Genomic DNA, 20,477 nt, shown 5'->3' on the forward strand with positions numbered 1-20,477 from the left:
AGGTCACAATTTTGGCCCAATCTTGATGAAACTTGGTCAGAATGTTACCCTCAATAAAATCTTGGACATGTTTGATATTGGGTCATCTAGGGTCAAAAACTAGGTCACCAGATCAATTCAAAGGAAAAGCTTGCTAACACTGTAGAGGCCACATTTATGACTGTATCTTCATGAATCTTGGTCAGAATATTAATCTTGATGGTCTCAAGGTCCAGTTTGAATCTGTTTCATGTAGGATTAAAAACTAGGTCACCAGGTCAGATCAAAGGAAAAGCTATTTAACACTATCGAGGCCACATTTATAACCATATCTTAATGAAACTTGGTCAGAATGTTGATCTTGATAATCTATAGGTCAAGTTCAAATCTGGGTCACGTGGGGTCAAAAACTAGGTCAGTAGATCAGATCAAAGGAAAAGCTTGTTAACACTCTAGAGGTCACATTTATGACTGTATCTTCTTGAAACTTAGTCAGAATGTTAATCTTGATGATCTTTAGGTCGAGTTTGAATCTGGGTCATGTGGGGTCAAAAACTAGGTCACAGGGTCAAATCAAAGGAAAAGCTAGTTTACACTTTAGAGACCACATTTATGACCATATCTTAATGAAACTTGGTCAGAATGTTATTCTTGATGATCTTTAGGTCAATAGATCAGGTGAGCGATACAGGGCCTTCATGGCCCTCTTGTTATAAATTCATGTCTGAACTGTAACTCTGCCATCCTCTACCAAAATTGTTCAAATTATCCCCCTAGGATCAAATATGGCCCCGCCCCGGGGGTCACATGGTTTATATAGACTTAGTTAGGAAAAATATAGTGTTATATAGGGAAAACTTTGAAAATCTTCTTGTACAAAACCAGATGGCCTAGGGCTTTGATATTTGGTATGTAGCATCATCTAGTGGTCCTCTACCAAGATTATTCAAATTATCCCCCTAGGATCAAATATGGCCCCGCCCCGGGGGTCCCAAGTTTTACATAGACTTATATAGGAAAAAAAGTTCAAAAATCTTCTTGTCTGAAACCACAACACTTAGACCTTTGATATTTGGTTTGTAGCATTGTCTTATGGTCCTCAACTAAATTTGTTCAAATTGTACCCCTTGGATGAAAAGAGGCCCTGCCCTGGGGGTCCCAAGTTTTATATAGACTTATATAGGAAAAAGCTTTAAAAATCTTCTTGTCTGAAACCATACTACCTAGGCTTTTGATATTTGGTATGATGCATTGTCTAGTAGTCCTCTACCAGAATTGTTCAAATTATGCCCCTGGGGTAAAAGAGGCCCCATCCTGGGGTCACTTACTTACCATGTGAGTTATATAGGAAAAATACTTAAAAAAATCACCTGATCATATGATGTCACTTGACTGTGACCTTGACGTACTGACTTACTTTCTTGTTTTTTAAGATACAGCCTTGAAATTTTGATGACCTACACAGTTTTGCACACAAGTCATAAAAGTGAATTTCATTGACCATGAATGTGACCTACTGACTTTATTAATATTTTATCATCAGTTTGACATTTGAAACATGTAGCTCATATTACTCAGGTGAGCGATCCAGGGTCATCATGACCCTCTTGTTAAGAAATTATGCCCCTTTTTTGACATAGCAGTTTTTTGGTTCAGTTTTTGATTTTATATAATTGTATATAAGCTGGTATCTCAGTACCACTAATGGGAATGGTTTGAAACTTCACATAATTGTCCATTGTCATGAGCTGATATGCATTGCACAGATTCCATAACATTGTTTTGCAATTTTACAAAATTATGTCCCTTTTTCGACTTTTATATTCATTCAGTTGACAAGACTGTTGAATAGTCGAGCATTGCTGTCCTTCGAAAACTCTTGTTTTTTGTCTGGTCACAAAATTATTCATACTCTGGCATATTTTGCGCAGACAATTGTAGCATTCTTGGGCAAGCTTTGGAGCATTTGTCACTAATAGTACAGCACTTGTTTTCTTCAGAAATTGATTTTAAACCATGTTTATGGCATTCTCATGATCCATTGCAGTTTTTTTGTACCCTCCAACAACAAAGTTGTAAGGGGGGGTATACTGGTTTAAGGTTGTCTGTCTGTCTGTCCATCCATCTGTCTGTCTGTCTGTCTGTCTGTCCATCTGTCCGTAGACAAAATCTTGTGCGCACCATCTCTCCTCATCCCCTTGACACAATTTAATGAAACTTCACACAAGTGATCAGTAACAACAGTAGTTGTGCATGGGGCATGTTAGGTTCTTTCAGAAAAAAAAATTGCAGAGTTACGGGACTTTGTTTTTTTTTACTATACTATATACATAGACACAATCTTGTGCTCACCATCTCTCCTCATCCCCTTGACAGAATTTAATGAAACTTCACACAAGTGATCAGCAACAACAGTAGTTGTGCATGGGACATGTTAGGTTCTTTCAGAATTTTTTTTTTCAGATTTACAGGACTTTGTTTTTTGTTACTATACTATATACATAGACACAATCTTGTACGCACCATCTCTCCTCATCCCCTTGGCAGAATTTAATGAAACTTCACACAAGTGATCAGTAACAACAATAGTTGTGTATGGGACATGTTAGGTTCTTTCAACAACAAAAAATGCAGAGTTATGGGACTTTGTTTCTTGTTAACATACTATGTACATACAGTCTGCATATGCAATCTTGTGCGCGCCTAATCTTCCGAACCCTTGCACACAATTTAATGAAACTTCACACAAGTGATCAGTACCAACCCTAGTTGTGCATGGTGCATGTTACGTTTATTTAGATAAATATTCTGCATAGTTATGGGACTTGGTTTTTTGTTACTATACTGTATACATACAGTCTATATACATACAGTCCACATAATTATGCAATCTTGTGTGCGTCAAATTGCAATGTACTGTGTCAGTGCATGCGGGGGTACATTCATCACTTTTAGTGATAGCTCTAGTTCATATTCAGGTTTGCTGCAGTGAAAAGTTAAAACAAGAGTTACGGGACTTGTGTCAAGTTGCTGTCAGGAAATGGTTGTGACTTTGCTATAGACTTATGTTTCTATGTTGTAACAACCATGTATATATTTCAGGACACAAACAATCATTCGCCTGTACTATTACCGAGTTTTATAGAGATCAGCATTAAAGAAGATCAAGAACCAGGTAAAACTGACTATCAATTATTTAGATTTAGTCATCATGAATGAAGTCTTTGTAAGATTTTCTGCACATATCTGCATCTTCTTGGCCAAGTCATTAGTGGTAAAAATTACTGGCTTTAACCTTTAGCCTGCTGTCAGCAAGTGATTCAGCCTTTGCGACCAGTGCAGACCAAGATCAGCCTGCACATCCATGCAGTCTGATCATGGTCTGCACTGTTTGCTATTCAGTCAGTAAATGTTTAGTGAACACCCCTTGAAAAAGTAAATAGTACTGCCAAAATTGAATGATAGACTTGTCCATTTTAGAAATTTAGCAGGGTAAAGGTTAAATTACTTGCCCCTCATTGCTGTGGAATCAAAACCTCATATAGGATGAGAATTACTTTAATATGAGGGAAATAGCTAGCACAGAAGGGCCATCAAATGTTTTATGCCCCCCTAAAAATATGAGGGGTGTGGGTGGCACTTAAATTTGCCATTGTTTGTCTGTTCACCTGTTCATCCAAGTCCCTCCTTTTGTTCATCAAAAAAGACTTACACTTAGTCTTGAAACCATGTAGGAATATTAAACTCCTGCATGTGAATTTATGCACCTGTGTTCCAGCGGTAGGGGACTAAAGGAATGCCTTCTGTCCATCAGTCTGCAAATCTGTACCCTGCAATTACTCAAAAAGTATTCAAGCCAGGTTGGTTCATAAACACATACATGACTTATGCTTGTAGGTCATAGGTCAAGGTCAACACATGATCTATGATTGTCACTTAAAGGTCAAGGTTACTGTTTACGGTCAAGTAAAAAAATTCCACTCCATTACTTTTATGTATATTGAAGGATTTCTTACCACTACAAGCAAATGTTCCTCGACAGTATGTCGCATATATGACCTATGCTTAGTGGTCAAAGGTCAAGGTCACTTTTGAAAAAAGTAAATTATTTTTTGTTCCGTAGTTTCTAAATGCCTTGAAGCATTTTTATATACACTCACACACATAACCAGATGATGTGTTGCTTGAATGACCCATGCCTATCAATCAGAGGTCAAAGTTACCATTGAAGGTCAAGTATAAAGCTTTCTGCTCCATAACTTTTAATTGCATTGAATGATACACAGAAATGTTCCCCATGATTAGACTATTTGTTGTGCACATGTGGCGCATCATTTTCTGGTACTTCTTGCTCTATTTGCTCTATTGGCTGGATAGATTTTCGGTGAAGTTTAGAATATGTACCCGGCTTGTCGAAGTGCTTTGGTGGAATCCAGTTATTTCCTTCTGGGACAGGCACTTTGGTGTCCTTAGATTGCGACGTCTTCGTGGAAATGGACCATGCCGGCTTTACCTCTGTAGAAGGAGACTTGACACCTGGTTTTACTCTATATGTTATGATTCCCGTAGTAGGTTCTGGCTCCTGATTTTTTGTTTCAAGTGGCGGCAGAGAATCTTCTTTGCTCACTCTGTTTCCAAGAACGACTACGGTTCTCACCTCTCTAACATACCGTTTTGCACCTTTATGTTTAATTTTCAGTCTTTGTAACCGTATTGAATATTTATTCAAGTCTCTGTTTAACTTTTCGCTGATCGCATTTGCAACGACAGCATTTCTTGTGACAGCTCCTTTACCCATCATCAATGTGTAGTCGATTTGTTCCTTTTCACGTTTGAGCTGTTTCACTTTGTTTAAAAGAACTTGTGTCTCTTTCTGAATTGTATCTAATTGTAAGTCATACGTATCCAGCTCCTCTAAACTAGTGTCATCTATCGCTACACGTTTTTTCTTAAATAGTTTCCCTCCAGTAAATGGACCTTGCGTTGGAATCGCTTCTTCTTCTTCGCGCATCTTTCTTACTTTATCTAATCTCTCCTTCCAGTTTTTCTCCAACAGATCATTGGCTGGATTTGTTAATTTCTCTAACTGCTCTAGTTGCTTTAGTCTATCGCCTAATGCTTTATTTTCATCCTGTAGTTGATCTATTATACCTTTCTGTTCCTTTTTGTCTTTCGACAGCTGCTTTAGTTTCGCTGCGTCCGGACCATGTTCAAGAATGCTTTTCAATTGCTTATTTTCTTGATAAGCCCTTTCGTAAGTATTAACAAGCTCCTCTCGTTCTTTTTCAAGCTCTCGAATCGTCTTCTTGTATTTAAATTCTGCCTCTAGTAATGTATCACGGTGTTTCTTTAATGTGTCATATGGAAGTTGTTCTTTTCTATGCCGCTTTTTCCATCTTGCAGTATTTCCATCACTGTTATGATCAATGATAACGGGTAACGGCTCGCCTGAATTCGGTCTGTGATCTATAGTTTCAGGGCGTGGAACCGTTGTATACATGTTTAACCACTCAATATGTTTCACATGATGTAAAAAATACCCTGCAAAAAATTTGAAAAATTTATACATGTATTACATTAAGTTTCACAGAAGTCATATAAACTCTTCCTATTGGGCACATCATTTGTACATATGAAATATGCACTTACTTCTTTATTACGAACATCTTGTAGACAGTTTTTTATCTGTTTTAACGATTGTTTATTGCAATTTGAACAGTGGTCATTTCGTACCAAAAAATCAGTACAATTTTATGTTTTTGCGCTTTGTGAGTATATAAATGAAACACAGTCATTTAACAATTGAGCCGCGCCATGAGAAAACCAACATAGCCTATTGCAATTAGATAAACCATTAGCGAACAGCATGGATGCGCAGGCTGGTCTGGATCCATGCTGGTCGCTAATGGTTTATCTAATTGCAATAGGCTATGTTGGTTTTCTCATGGCGCGGCTCATATAACTTATACGTATTGTTGTCAGTTTAACGATGAGAGCATTTGTTACATCACGGAATGAAATTCTCGTCATCTTTATACCTTGGTCTGATGTCCGACCCTCTCCTAATCGAAATTATATCTGATATTTTAATTAAACACTGACAGCACATCATTATGTTATGTTAAATATCGCGCTGACTCAGGTATAAATGTTTATTAAAAATAGTTTCATAACACTGTTTTTTTTATACAGAAAAATGGCCTTACCTGCCTGCTAAAGATAGAGATCCTGTGATTTTGCTATATTTTGTTATCTTTTTTAAGCTTTGCCACTGTGGAGTTTTAAACTTTAATCTTTAGAAAACAATTCGACCATTTGATATTGTTTGCTTAAATGAATAAAAATGAAAGAATGCAATTTGATATAACTCTATTGTTTAGATAAAAAGAAACGTCTATACAAGTTTATGACATTGTTGAAAGTAAACACTGTAATGCTACTCGCTGAATAATTTACAGTTAATTATACCAATCGCTCATCTGAAAATGACGAATTTCAGACGGACATTTTTGACCCAAAAACATAAGATTCAAAAGTGTCTTTCCTTTAAAGTTCTCATCGTAAACAAATCATAATGCACAGCTTCTTGCCTTTATATTAATGTTAACGGACATATAGCGATTGAACTGTCAGTTTGTGCGTCTGTCCGTACGAGATTTTACCATTTTGCCTACATCCCACATTAATGACTCCATTTTGTTCATACTATTGTAGCAACCTATATATAGCTTAAAACCTCAAAATTCAACATTTTGGTCATACACCCGAGAACACGAGTTTGCGTTTTGAAATCGCAGCTCTGTGTTTCTCAAGAATTCTTGACAAATGTTTTGCATTTAGAAAAAAAAAACAATGTTGTAACGTCATTTCTAAATCAACATATTCAATAAGTTCAAAATTATATTGTTTATAACAAAAACTGTCCACTGCTTAAGTTATGAAAGTAAGTTTGCATTATATGTTACTCAGAAAATATCAGCTTAAATAATACTTATGGAAAATGATATTTTATAGAGGAGAAAAATGACATTGAAACATATTCCTTTAAAGATAATGAAGGGTTTGATAAACATTGACAAAAAGGCTTGAATATACAATAATATCGAAATTAGACTAAAACAATGAAATTAACGTGTTCATTGAATTGTGCATTTGTAAGCATTTCAGATTTAGATTAAAACGTAAAAATGTTTTGATATTTTTAACATCTGCATGATCTTTTACAGACAAGCTATTTTCACAATAGTACTCTTAGTCAAGGCATATAGGTCACAATATTTAGCAGTCAAATATGGTGGCTGATTCGTTCCATTTCGTTATTTCGCTCTGCACAGCGACAGAACGACAACCCTCATGGTACCCCGCCGAATGTCGCCCCCGCCAAACGTCGTTATGGTGTTCCGACAAACGTTGCCCCGCAAAACGTCGCCTTTCCGAAATGACATTATTGACATGATAGTATTAATCAGACTTGTGATAAAGGTTAGTAAGATTTTAATAGTTATGATACATTTACATATTTGTTAGTCAATGTGTCATCAGAGGATATTGCTCACTCTTGCCCCACCCACACCCACTTCCCCACTCCCCTAAATCTTTCTAATCAATTAGTGACACGATGTGTAACTTTTGAATTACAAGATGTTTTCATTACATGTAGATAGATAGAGGACAATGGCACAAATCACCCACAATATGAAATAAAAAGAGATTGCTCTACTAGTGTACTCTACGTAAATGACTTCTCAATAAGATCTGACATAATCACTCAGTCCCCTCAGTCCCCTCAGCAAAGAGTGACATCGACCTTTCAAATAGGGATCTTGTGTTTTCTTGGGACAATCCATCTCACTGAGACAGGCATATGATATTTTCCCAATGTATGCCAAAAGTTGTAATTTAGACAAGTATAAGACGGACGATATGGCGGGCGAGCGGACGGACGCACATATTTTGCCCTCTATCTATCTATATTAACTGAAGGAAAAAAAAACTTGCAATATTAAAGTTACATATCGAGTTACTTATGAATGCACTGTTGAACTGGAAGTCGAGGGATAGGTTGGGTGTGGAGAGGGAGTGGAAGAGTAGGGGTATAAGCGAGCAATTTCCTCTGGTAACACTTCACTAGTGACTTACAAATAAAACTATAAAAATCTAACTGCTTTTTGTCTTGAACTTGATTAATATTACTAGTATCATGCTATTCCGGAAGGCGAAAAGACGACGTCTGGCGGTGCGACGTTCGACGGGGCGGCATTCGGTGTGTCGACGTTTGTCTGGGAGACGTTCAGTGGGATGACGTTTGTCGGGGCGTGGTGCGCTTTTTGCTGGGCGGCGTTCGGCGGGGCTACATTCGTCTGGGCGCCATAACGATGTTTGTCGTTCTGCCGCTTCGACAGAACGAAATAACGAAATGGCACAAATCAGCCACCATACGTGAGTGACGTGTTATGCATAATGCCTAGCATACTATATGCTTATTTTTACACGATTACAGTAAATCAGGCCTATTAGGTCCAGCATTGCACGTATAGACATGGCACTTATTCGAAATGTATTGTCCTGGGCAATACAGAAGTTGGTCCGGTATTGCCACAGTTTATACTTGACGTGTCGCAATCATTGTAAACTGTAACTGAAAAGTGTTTTTTCCCATGTAATCGCTTAATAAAATTGTATCAATAAACATGTTTTTCGCAATGAGCTTACATATACCCGAGGTTAGTCATAATGACTCGACGGCGCACGATACACTTTCGAGTCATTACAGGGCTGTTATGAAAACAAACACATATTCAATAACGGATATCTTTTCATTAGCTGTGCTTACATCGTTTCTAGAACTTTCAAGGATTTTGATACCTTTTCACATTTTTATGTTCAAATTCTGTTTTAGGCATTGATGGCAAGAGTAACACAAAAGAACAAAACTCTGGAATATAAAGAATTTATTTAACATCTTGACGTTATTATGTAATAGCATTTAATATCAACCCTGTGTTTTTATATATGTAATATAGAATAATTCAGGCCTTGATTATGAAATAGATATAAACAAATTTAATATACCTCGTACCATGTAAATAAATCATGGCACAGTTTCATAGTCAGAAGTTAGAGATGTATTAAGTTACAATTTTTATATTTTTGTGTAAAAGGAACCCAACCTTTGAATTACAACATAAGAGCTTATATTCATGCAAAGCAGATCTACGCTGTAGATATTTTCAGGCTGTATACCTCACATGATGTCTCTTTGCTCTCTGTTATTCACTGCAAGACCATCATTTTCTAATTCAACTTGCTGTGTAGATCCGCAAGCTCTGTTTCGGTCGTATTTCTTCTCGGGTTACCGTGCAGTTTCAGTTCGGTTGTTGTCTTCACTGCTGTCTGGTACTTAAGATTCAATTGTTTGCTTCTGTGCTTGATCTTTATACTTTTTTCTTATATCAGCTAGCACTTCGTCATAAGCAGATGTATTTCTTGTTTCTAGAAATTCATCGTCTGATGGTGTCGCCCGCTGTCTCAGTTTGATATCTCGGGATACTTTTCTTTCGCTCCTTACTTCTGAAGGCTTGTTTACTGTGCTTCGCAAATTTGATTGACTGTTCTCATTTTCTAAACGAAACTCTCTAGAAGTGTTGACATCCTGCTTTTGTTTTCTATGTCGACCGATTGGTTCTGGTCCATTGCTATATCTTCCCATTTGATCACCACTATATTTTACCCTACTAGTCATTTCCCAGCTGTACTGCCTAGGTATATACCGAATGACTTCCCCCGTATTTGTTGTTTTCCTTGATGTCTTGTATACAGTATCGGCATTCTTATTGCTATTTTCATCTGCTTTTAGTTTTACATCTCTGGCAGGCTTTTGTTCAACATGTCTGGGTATATCGTATATGTATTTATTTTGAGAATTAACTTCTAAGCTTGACTGAGAACTTACTGATAGAATACTTCTTTGACTTTTTGCTGAATTTCTTTCACTTTCTTCAGTTTCTTGATTTTCGTCTTCCGATACAAGTTGTATTTGTCGAGAAGGCGTATGTTGGTTTCCTTTGTAGCGAAACACCTTATTTCTGTGTGTAAATGGTTTCTTTTTTCCGTACTTTTCCGTTTCATTAAGTTTTACTGCTAGATTGGCCCAATGCTCGGCTATAGGTGATGTATAACCTTTATTTTCATTTGAGGTGCGACTGACGTTCCAAATGGCGTGTACGGTCTCGCTGTTTCCGCCATCTGAATCTTGCTTGAACTTTTTAGAAACTATTCTATGGTGTTTTTTATTAGTACTGTAATCGGGTGCTTCTAAAAGATCATCATCAGTAGGTGTGGAGACTTTAGTTAACGACGTCCTTTTGTTAATTTCTTTACCTGATCTGTTTGTGCTCCTCAAAACCGACTTTCCGTTTGAAACGTTTTGTTCTTTAGTTTCGTTGCTTTTTTTTTCAAGTTCATTTTGTTCAGGCAGTGCATCTGTTTGGGTAGGTTTTGTCCTAAAATATTTCGTACCAGTTTGCTTTGGTTTCGATTTCTTTTCCGTTATAACAATTTCTTCAGCAGTATCACTAGTTAATTTTCCGGTTTTCTTCCTTAAATTTTCAAGACGTTCCTCAAATGTTTCTAGATCTCGTTCAAGTTTCTCGTTAATTGCATTTGCGATCGCGGCATTTCTAGTTACAGCCCCTTTTCCAATAAAGTTGGCATAATTTATGTTTTCTTTATTTTGCTTTAACTGCCTTATCTTATTCAGAAGTATCTGTGTTTCTTTCTCAAGATTATCTATGTGCAAATCATATACATCTTGTTTTTCAAATTCCTCATCTTTTACTGTTTTTAAGTCTCTCTTTTTTGGTTTCCTTGCATTGGTTAATGGACCTTGTGTAGATATCCCGGCATCCTTTTCTTCGCGCCTTTTTCGTCCCCGTTCTATAGCTTCGCGCCATTTCTTTTCAAGATAATAGTCTTTTTCAGACAAAAACATTTTTTCAAGTTCTTTAACTCTGTCAGTAATTTCGACATTTTCCTCCTTTACAATTTCTAATTCGCTCATTAATTCTCTCTTCTCTTGTTTTAATTTTTTGATTTTCTGAGCACCAGGCCCGTGCAACAAATGACTTTTCAATCGCTCATTTTCATTATAAGTAGGTTCATATACTTTCAGGAGGTCTTCCTTCTCTTTTTCAAGTTCCTTTATCATCTTCTTATATTTGAATTCAGACTGGACCAAGTTATCCCTTTGCGCCTTGATACTTTCGTAAGTCTCTTGCTTACTTTTGCGCCCGTCCAGCCAGTTTTCTCTTGGCTGAGTCCGGTGACGATGGTCGATTATCTGCGGAACCGGTTCCCCAGAAGCTGCCCGTTGGTCTCGATGGTCTTTGACCTCGGGCGTTGGAACTACAGTGAACATCACGTGTGCAACCTTGTAGGAATAAATAACTAAAGGTTAATAGTTTAACTATCTGCATCAATAATTCAAGAGACAAAACACAATTTATACGGTTATTCAGAAAAAAGAGATACATATTACCAGTTTTAAAGATCCCTTTAAGGTGTAAGCAGCAGAAAAGTAATTACCGGTAAAAATAATTTATTTGGCTTGATTATTTTACATGAGTCAGATATTTTATTTCAACAACATTAAAATGTCCATATAAGATAATGAAAATTATTACCTTTAGGCAATTAATTCGCTAAAAACTTTCAAAAAACAATTAACATTAAAATTAAAACAGTTTTATTTTAATGTTAACGAAAACGACTGAGCCGTTCAGGCACCTATCTGTGGTCTGATCTCATTGTAAACGCGAGTTAGAAATTTGATACCCTCAAAAAATAAATATATCCTTAAAGAATGGGGAGAAACCATGCAGATAATTTGGTTTTGTTTGGGTTTTAACCCCACAATTTAACAGATGTTTAGTACACAGATCTTTTTGAACATCATTGAATATAAATAATAGCTATCTTTTAAATCTATCTTGAATAATATTGTAATGCTTTTTCATTCTTTTCAATTTTAATTTTAATTTATAAGAATCTTTCGTATTTCTTTTCAGTCATATTGATTGACATTTTTTCTTTTACATATTATATAGTAACCAAAATTTCTAATGCCCCTCGATATCTTTAAACTTTATCGAATATCTTTGATTGTTTGTTTGTTTTGGGTTCAACACCGTTTATTAGCTCACCTGAGCACTGCTCAGGTGAGTTTTTGTGATCGCTCAATGTCCGGCGTCTGTTGTCTGTCTGTCTGTCGTCTGTCTGTCAACATTTAGCTTGTGTATGCGATAGAGGCTGTATTTTTCAACTGATCTTCATGAAATTTTGTCAGAATAATTACCTTGATCAAATCTAAATTAAGTTCGAAAATGGGTTATCTGGGATCAAAAACTAGGTCACAAGGTCAAATCAAAGAAAAACCTTGTGTATGCGATAGAGGCTGTATTTTTCAATTGATCTTCATGAATTTTGGTCAGAATAATTGTCTTGAAAAAAGTTAGGTCAAGCTTGAAAATGGATTATCTGAAAATCAAAAATTAGGTCACTAGGTCAAATCAAAGAAAAACCTTGTGTATGCAATAGAGGCTGTATTTTTCAACTGATCTTCATGAAATTTTGTCAGAATGATTGCCTTGATCAAATCTAGACCAAGTTTAAAAATAGGTCATCTGAGGTCAAAAACTAGGTCACTAGATCACTTCAAAGAAAAACCTTGTGTATGCGATAGAAGCTGTATTTTTCAACTGATCTTACTGAATTTTGGGCAGAATGATTGCCTTGATCAAATCTAGGTCAAGTTTAAATATAGGTTATCTTGGTTTAAAAACTAGGTCACTAGGTCATATCAAAGAAAAAGCTTGTGTATGCAATAGGGACTTCATTTTACACCAAATCTTCATGAAATTTGATCAGAATGTTTGTCTGGATGAAATCTAGGTCAAGTTTGAATGTGGGTCATCTGGGATTAAAAACTAGGTCACCCGGTCAAATTAAAGAAAAACCTTGTATAAGCAGTAGGGGCTGCATTTTACATGTGATATTCATAAAATCTAGTCAGAATGTTTGCCTTGATGAAATCTAGGTCAAGTTTGAATGTGGATCATTTGGGGTCAGAAACTAGGTCACTATGTCAAATCAAAGAAAAACATTGTATATGCAATAGAGACTGTATTTTTCAATTGATCTTCATGAAATTTGGTCATAATAATTGCCTTGATATAATTAAGGTCAAATTTGAATATGGATCATCTGGGTTCAAAGACTAGGTCGCTAAAACAAATCAAAGAAAAACGTTTTGTATGTGATAGAGGCTGTATTTTTCAATTTAGGTTGATGAAATGTGGTCAAAATTATTGCCTTGATCAAATCTAGGTCAAGTTCGAATGTAGGCCATCTTGGCTCAAAAACTAGGTCACTAGGTCAAATTGAAGAAAATACTTGTTTACACTTATGAGACCATATTTTTTGGTCCAATCTTAATGAAAATTGGTCATAATATTTGTTTCCATGAAATCACTAGGTCAAAAATGTTTATACCGTTATGGTGTGTTTCTCAGGTGAGCGACCTAGGGCCATCTTGGCCCTCTTGTCAACAATATTTCAGTCTTGTAACGGCGGACAATTAACCTAACCAGTGTTCCTGGATTCCGTACCAGTACAAACCTGTTCTCAGCAAGTTACTGCCAACTTCCCATGGCCAATTCGTTTCACTCAACCGGGACATGCCGGTCACATGAGTGCACGTGGCAAGAAATCTCGCCGGTTTATCACTAAACGAACGGCCCGGCGGTATGTTTCTACCTTTACTGGTAAATACCCCAAAATTTTCCAGATTCTATATCGCGAATATATATGATTTGCCGCATTGCCTATCTCCCAAGACCCGCGCAGGTCGGCGTACGCCGGATATACCCGGGCAGTGCCGGGAAGCCAAAGGAACGCCTAGCCGGTTGCCCGCGGCGAATCGGCGTATGCCACAATAGTGAACTGAATTGGCCCAGAGGTGAAGGACATATGATTTCAGACAAAATGTCTTTTATTTCAATCCATCATGGAGAACGTACGCCCCGCCCGGGATCGACGCTCTCCCTATTGAGCTAAGCGGGCGGGCTATATCACATATTTAGATTAATATGTTCTTTATAACGTATCAAATTTCAACGAAATCATATTGAACAAAGACACCCGATTTAATCCATTTAACGACAGCTATCCTTTTTAAAAGGAAGTCTGAAAAGTTCAAATAAAATCAGTGTTTTCTTAAAAAAAACCCAACACATAAAAAACCTGAGTAAATATCTTTTATATATAAGGATGTAAGTATAGAAATTTCGATGATACAAAAGTATATAACTAATCATTATGTGCGGAAGATGTTTTATTTAGAAACTGTCTCTGGGTTAAACTTTGCAATGAATTGTTCTCAGTCTTGTCATTCAGCTTGTTAAAAAGGCGCACAAGAATTAAGGCGAAAAACTCCATGGCACCCGAAAGTGTTGATCTGTTGTCTTTCGCTGTTTTCAAGCGAATATCTCATCGTAATATCAACAAGTATTTACACATGAATTGGGTTGAAAGAAAATGTGCAACATTTCAGACCGTGTTGTCTAAGAGGGAAATTGTCATTATCATTTATAAAACTACTACAATGTAAAAATGTAATAGAATTGTATAACTGCTGTAGATGGTAGTATTCTTTAAAATTTAGCTTTCTGGCAGCAAATGATTCTGCCTTTGCAACCAGTGCAGACCAACGGATCTTGATCTGCACTGTTCGCTATTTAGTCAGGAAAATTTAACCAAACCCAATTATAAATGAATATGAATGCTAGACTAGTCAATGTTAGGAATATTGCAGCTGCAAAATGCTTTAAATAATAGCTTTTGTAGTGACCAGAGTAGCAATATGCCTAATCTAAAGAAAAAAGACATAAGGAAGGTGGTGTGTTGTTAAAATTTATTGTCAGGAATCAAATAGAAAGCCTTAGTAACATCTGCTTTGACGATAAATAATAAATGCTTAGAGATATTCAACACTCTAATGATACCTTTCTTTAATATGCAATTAAACATGCACATTGTACTCACTGATACGTCAGTTCATTTTAGTATACTAATGAAAAGTTATAGAAAATAAAGCCCATAAACATTTTATACATGATAGTTATACAACTGAATTCGACGTTGCAAGGGAGACAAATATGCTATGTGAATTTTGAATTAATTTTGCTGTAAATTTTCCGAGCCGTAATATAAAATATCTAGGTGTGTCCCACTCTTCTATTTTCCAGAAGCTGCCTTAATTCTCTTCCAGTGACCTGCCTACTATCAGATGTAAATCTAATATGATCTTGGGAAACGATGCTTGGAAAGAGACCAGATTTATTTTGCTGCCGTTTGTTCTTTTCCCTGGCAGTATCTTTATATTCTCTAAAAGTTTGAACTGTCCTTTCAAATTCCTGATATACATCCTGTGCAGACTGTCTGTGCTGATTTTTTAAATCGACAAGAACTTCATCGTAAGCACTTTCGTCTCGTTTATCCATTTCCTCGTTGCCCAGTTCGTCTTTAAAATGAACAAAGTTATTTTGCATTGGAACAACCAACTTAAATTCTTTCACCGGCTTTACTGAATTCATTTGGTTATCAGCATAGTTCAGTAAATTACTTTCAATTTTCCAAGAATGCGTTTCTTCTAAAACAGGCTCATTAGAATATCTACTTGTTGCAGGAAGACTTGCTGGAACGTTTTTCTTGGCAATATGTTTTGAAAATGGTTCTGTCCTTCTAACGTCTATATTACTTCTTGACTTTATTTTTGACTTTTCAAAATTGTTTCTTGGTTTCTTTGAGTAGCTATGCTTCAACATTCGAACTACATCGGTTTCCGGTATCATTATCATATCTTTATAATCAGAAATATTTTGTTGATTACTTAGATAGTCATCACCTTCTGATTTAGGTCTTGCATTTATCAAGTTTGTCCTTGTATTTGAATTCTTGGCTTTTGTGAGAACAGGCAAACGTTCATCAAATTTGTCTCTGTCGTTAGAATGCACTGCTTGAGTTCTTTTCACTGGAACATTCTTCTTGTCTTGTTTAGTGTCTTTAACTTGACAACTGTCTACTGGATCTCGGTAGGTAATTTCAAGTCTGTTTGGACTTGCACCTCTTCTGACAACCAGTTTCTTTGCGTATTCTGTGCGAACCTTCCGTGAAGAAACCTTCTGTGACGACATTTCTTTTGCTTCTCGGAGTTTCATCTTCTTGTTCTCATATTGATCTAAATATGTTTCTTTATTTGCCTTTCGTACTTGTTCAGTTTTAGGAAAATCAGTCTGTATTGCACGGTTAGTTTCTTTATTTGCCTTCCGTACCTGTTCATTTTTAGGAAAATCAGTCTGTATTGCACGATTAACTTCTTTATTTGCCTTTCGTACTTGTTCAGTTTTAGGAAAATCAGTCTGTATTGCACGGTCAGATTGAGGCTTATTATATCTTTTCTTGTGTGATTTCAGTTCATTTGGCGAATTGGCAGATCCGTCATGTTTCAAACCAGTCTGACCATCTGTTTGTGTTTCGCTTGTTTTGTAGCTTTTTGTTTTATCCAGAACTTCAGTCCGCTCAGTTAATGGTTTCTTTTCAGCATTTTCTTCTCCTTCTATCCTCCTTTCTGTCACATCTTTTTCCTTTTGTTCCATTTTTTGTTTAATGTCATCATGTTTTCTCTTTGCATTCTTTAATTTACCTTTGAATGTATTAAGATCTTCATCAAGTTTGTCATGTATTGCATTTTCTAGAACAGAATTTCTAACAACAGCACCTTTCCCCATTGAGATTGCATAATCTAGTTTTTCTTTCTGTTTCTTTATATATTTCACATTATTTAACAATATCTGTATTTCTTTCTCGACGTTGTCTAATTGTAAGTCATACACGTCATCCTCATTCATACTATCCTTTTCAATTGTATTTTTGTTTCTGTCAACTTCTTTACTAGGAAAAGGCCACTGGGTATGGTTTTTCCCATTTTTCTCTTTCTTTTTCTTACTGTCGGCAAGCACATCTTTCCAGCTTTTTTCTAATACAATGTCTCTCGCTTTTGCATTTTTCTTGATAATTTCTTGCATTTGCTCTGTCAATTTCTTATTTTCATCTTTAAGTGCTTCTACTTCTTCTCCCAATTCTTTCCGAGCTTTCTGCAACTTTTTCATTTTGACAGCGTCCGGGCCATGCTCTAAAACACTCTTTAATACTTTATTTTCATTGTATGTTGGCTCATAAATTTTAATTAGCTCAGCCTTTTCTTTTTCTAATTCCTTTATAGTCTTTTTATACATCAACTCTGATTCAAGAAGTGAATCACGGTGTTTTTTAAGGTGTTTATATGTGTTCTCTTCATTTCTCATTTTCTCTGACCATCGTTTAGTTTCTTGTTCTCGGTGATTGATGATCTCAGGTCGAGGCTCCCCTACGTTCCGCCGATACTCAAATTCGTGCGGATGATTTACAACTGTAAACATGCCTGTAAAATTATCTGCTGTCTTTTAAATCTGAAATATTAAAATTAAAATATACTAAATGGACCTGGGCCTAGCTGTTCGAATCTTTAACGGGTTGTTAAACTAACCGGCTGTTAAATTTCAATTCAAGATACTAGTCTTGGTGGAAAACACTAGCATGTTTTAATTTTACTGTAAAGACGTTTTAGTGTTTATAATCCTTAACTCGTACATTTGTAGTTTCTAAGTTTTCTAAAATTAAATCGACAGTTAGCTTAATCGCCTGTTATAGTTTCGAACAACTGGGTCCAGGTTGTCAAGTAACTATAATAATAATTCAGTTTTAAAAACAAATGTATATGCTAATTCTATTTCTGTTCTTTAAAAGTATTTCATCTTAGGTAAAGTTACAATGAGTTAGTCATCCATGTAAAGTTTACTATGGCAACTACTTAAAACATATTTAAATACGAAAAAAATAAATAAACATTACAATGAATCAAGCTATACATATAAACTATTTAAAACATTTTGAAAACTCTGCAAGTAAACTTGATCATCGTAGGAACTATTTCACATCATGAAGAATGCATTTTTTTTATCAAATATAAAAGCACGTTCGAGGCTTAGTTATTATTATATAATAAACAATGCTTACCAACGATTTAATAATATCCGTCATGCCCAGAGATAGTTTCCGTATTTATAGGTTAGGTTTAAGTTTAGATCTGCTTAAATACTCTTCTTAAGAAATCACTGGCGCAGATATATCTTTTTTTCTTTTCGAATGGTAAAATATAGACATAATGAAACTCTACACTTTTCTTTCTGTTTCGTATGAGGGTAAGCGACTCTTCTGCGTAGTCATCATTTAAAGATTGTCGTAGTAGTTACCCTTATTATTCTGACCACTGATATCGTTAGTATTTATCAATTAAAGCTAAAAGTATACGAAAAGAAGACATTTATATAATGAAACGGTTAGGTTACTTACAGTTTGGTCGTGTACGCTAAAGTAAGTCAGGTTGAAATAGAGATTTAGATATGATCTTTATTTGTTTAAATCATGGTTGTTATTTAAATACATGTACAATTATAAAAACACACTGATATTGCAAAATGCGTTATAACAAAAGGTTATGTCACATATTAATTCGAAGTCTCGGAGGTTTGACCTTAACCTTGACTTCACATAGTAAAGACGGGTCTTGATGTCTATCAATGTCCCACATAGGGACAAATCGATGTCTACTGTATACTGTCATGACATTTACTTTTCCACCTCGTCTTCCGTGTTCACTAATTATATCACAGTTGGCTGCTAGACGAAGTTTGAGTTCTGCCCCAAGAACCTTTAGATTATCCGTGTCGGGTACATGTCTTCCTTTCATAGGAATTGATGCAATTCGTTGCCTGAGTTCCTGTCAAAAATAGATGTGGTATGAGTCACGTAAATAGACGGAGCGGACGCAGTGGATCAGTGGTAGGATGCCGGTCTCCGAAGCAAGAGGACGCTGGTGCGAAGCCCGCTCTTTCAATTAAAATACTTTCACACACACCTGACACGCTAAAGTACAAGATAAACTTCTAGAATAAGAGCATAACCAAAGACATTTAGAATTGGAACATCGCTTGTGCCTTGCACTTTTTTCAATCTCTCAAGTAACAAATCACCAATACACTTTTGGAGGAGTCGCCCCTTTGGGCAACCGGATACGACTACAATCAAACTTATATACAAACAAAGTACATAGGGGTTGAACATGACTTTAATTGTATTTTTCAGGTATTGTGTAATTCTGGAATCTTCCCTGATTCTTTTTCGTGCTAGGTGTGAAACATACGTATACTGGACTCTTATCCGAAAGTTAGTGATTTTAATTGAAGGAGTGGGTGCTCGAACTCAAGACCCCTGTTTTTAGTAGTATTTATATGTGTGCGTCCCATAGAAAAACGCATACGTATTTCGGCTGTATAACACATAAATGAAAATAAGAGGAAAAGAACACTCTGACACTGTTAATTTGGTTTTTCGACTTTTATGCTAGAATCGCATATTTGATTCTGCAGAATCCCCCGGGACACATCGGCGCCTTCACCGTAACTGACTCAGGGATCAACCGATCCCTCTTGATTCAAATGTTATCATGCGACAAAACATACGTTATCCCTACATTTCAAGTAGTTATGCACTTTTGTTACACTAGAGGTCATATATCTGGATACTCTAAAATAAAACCTGGGTCCTGCATACGACAACGTAGCAGAAGCTAAGGATAAACGGCAACTCTTTGTTCGCCATTACAGCCGGCAACTCTACCTTCTAAAGATTGAATATGATTATACATTATGGGCAAATATCTCAAAATTAATCCCACACGGCCTTTATATTTATATGCCCGTATGACAGAATATAGCTAAATTTACCACTGTCAAAAGTTTCTTGTAAGATATCATCTATACGCGAAAATGCCATCAAAGCTATTATTTTCCCCTAGACACCCATTATGAAAACTTGTTAGAAATCAATTTTTAAGTCAGGCAAGCAAAATATCACGCATACGATTGGCTTAGTATTTGAAGTAGACCATGTTGCTTTGTTTTTATCCGAACATGCATATATATTTTAAGCATTTGTCTCTATATATTACCTGCGCATGCGTGGCTTTTGTGATGCGAGTTGTGGATCTTGTTGATCTTCTCCCAGAAATATCTTCTTCAAGAGAACGAAACTCACGCCCACTTCTCGTGCATGACTTGCTTGTGAGCTAGTTTGAAAGACATTTATAACGCCATATGGGTCGCGCCATGTTAAAACCAACATAGTGCGCAGTCTGGTCAGGATCCATGCTGTTCGCTTTCAAAGCCTATTGCAATTAGAGAAGCCTTCAACAAACAGCATGGATCCTGACCAGACTGCGCGGATACGCAGGCTGGTCTGGATCCATGCTGGTCGCAAATGCACTATGTGGGTTTTCTCATGGC

At 36.2% G+C, this 20,477-nt stretch overlaps 3 protein-coding genes across 4 annotated transcripts; all 3 read right to left on the reverse strand.

Moving 5' to 3' along the window:
- Positions 1 to 4,285: 4,285 nt before the first annotated feature.
- LOC123562562 (uncharacterized) lies at positions 4,286 to 6,299 on the reverse strand. Its single transcript, XM_045355190.2, has 2 exons — positions 6,186 to 6,299; positions 4,286 to 5,520 (listed from the first exon to the last, which is right to left on the reverse strand). Exon 2 carries the CDS (start codon positions 5,477 to 5,479, stop codon positions 4,286 to 4,288), a length of 1,194 nt encoding a protein of 397 aa, XP_045211125.2. The 5' UTR covers positions 5,480 to 5,520; positions 6,186 to 6,299.
- A 2,616-nt stretch (positions 6,300 to 8,915) lies between these two features.
- Positions 8,916 to 11,772, reverse strand: LOC123562563 (uncharacterized). Of its 2 annotated transcripts, none has more exons than XM_045355191.2 (2): positions 11,661 to 11,772; positions 8,916 to 11,407 (listed from the first exon to the last, which is right to left on the reverse strand). In XM_045355191.2, exon 2 carries the CDS (start codon positions 11,393 to 11,395, stop codon positions 9,380 to 9,382), a length of 2,016 nt encoding a protein of 671 aa, XP_045211126.2. In that variant the 5' UTR covers positions 11,396 to 11,407; positions 11,661 to 11,772; the 3' UTR covers positions 8,916 to 9,379. The 2 variants fall into 2 exon arrangements, with proteins under 2 accessions (XP_045211126.2, XP_045211127.2); XM_045355192.2 differs by having other exon boundaries at positions 8,916 to 11,424; positions 11,661 to 11,757.
- Positions 11,773 to 14,933: 3,161 nt separating this feature from the next.
- On the reverse strand, positions 14,934 to 18,292 carry LOC123562564 (myosin-11-like). Its single transcript, XM_045355193.2, has 2 exons — positions 18,151 to 18,292; positions 14,934 to 17,543 (listed from the first exon to the last, which is right to left on the reverse strand). Exon 2 carries the CDS (start codon positions 17,511 to 17,513, stop codon positions 15,252 to 15,254), a length of 2,262 nt encoding a protein of 753 aa, XP_045211128.2. The 5' UTR covers positions 17,514 to 17,543; positions 18,151 to 18,292; the 3' UTR covers positions 14,934 to 15,251.
- Between the last annotated feature and the right edge of the window lie 2,185 nt (positions 18,293 to 20,477).

This window comes from Mercenaria mercenaria, chromosome 2 (assembly GCF_021730395.1).
Source record: "Mercenaria mercenaria strain notata chromosome 2, MADL_Memer_1, whole genome shotgun sequence".
Classification (NCBI taxonomy): domain Eukaryota; kingdom Metazoa; phylum Mollusca; class Bivalvia; order Venerida; family Veneridae; genus Mercenaria; species Mercenaria mercenaria.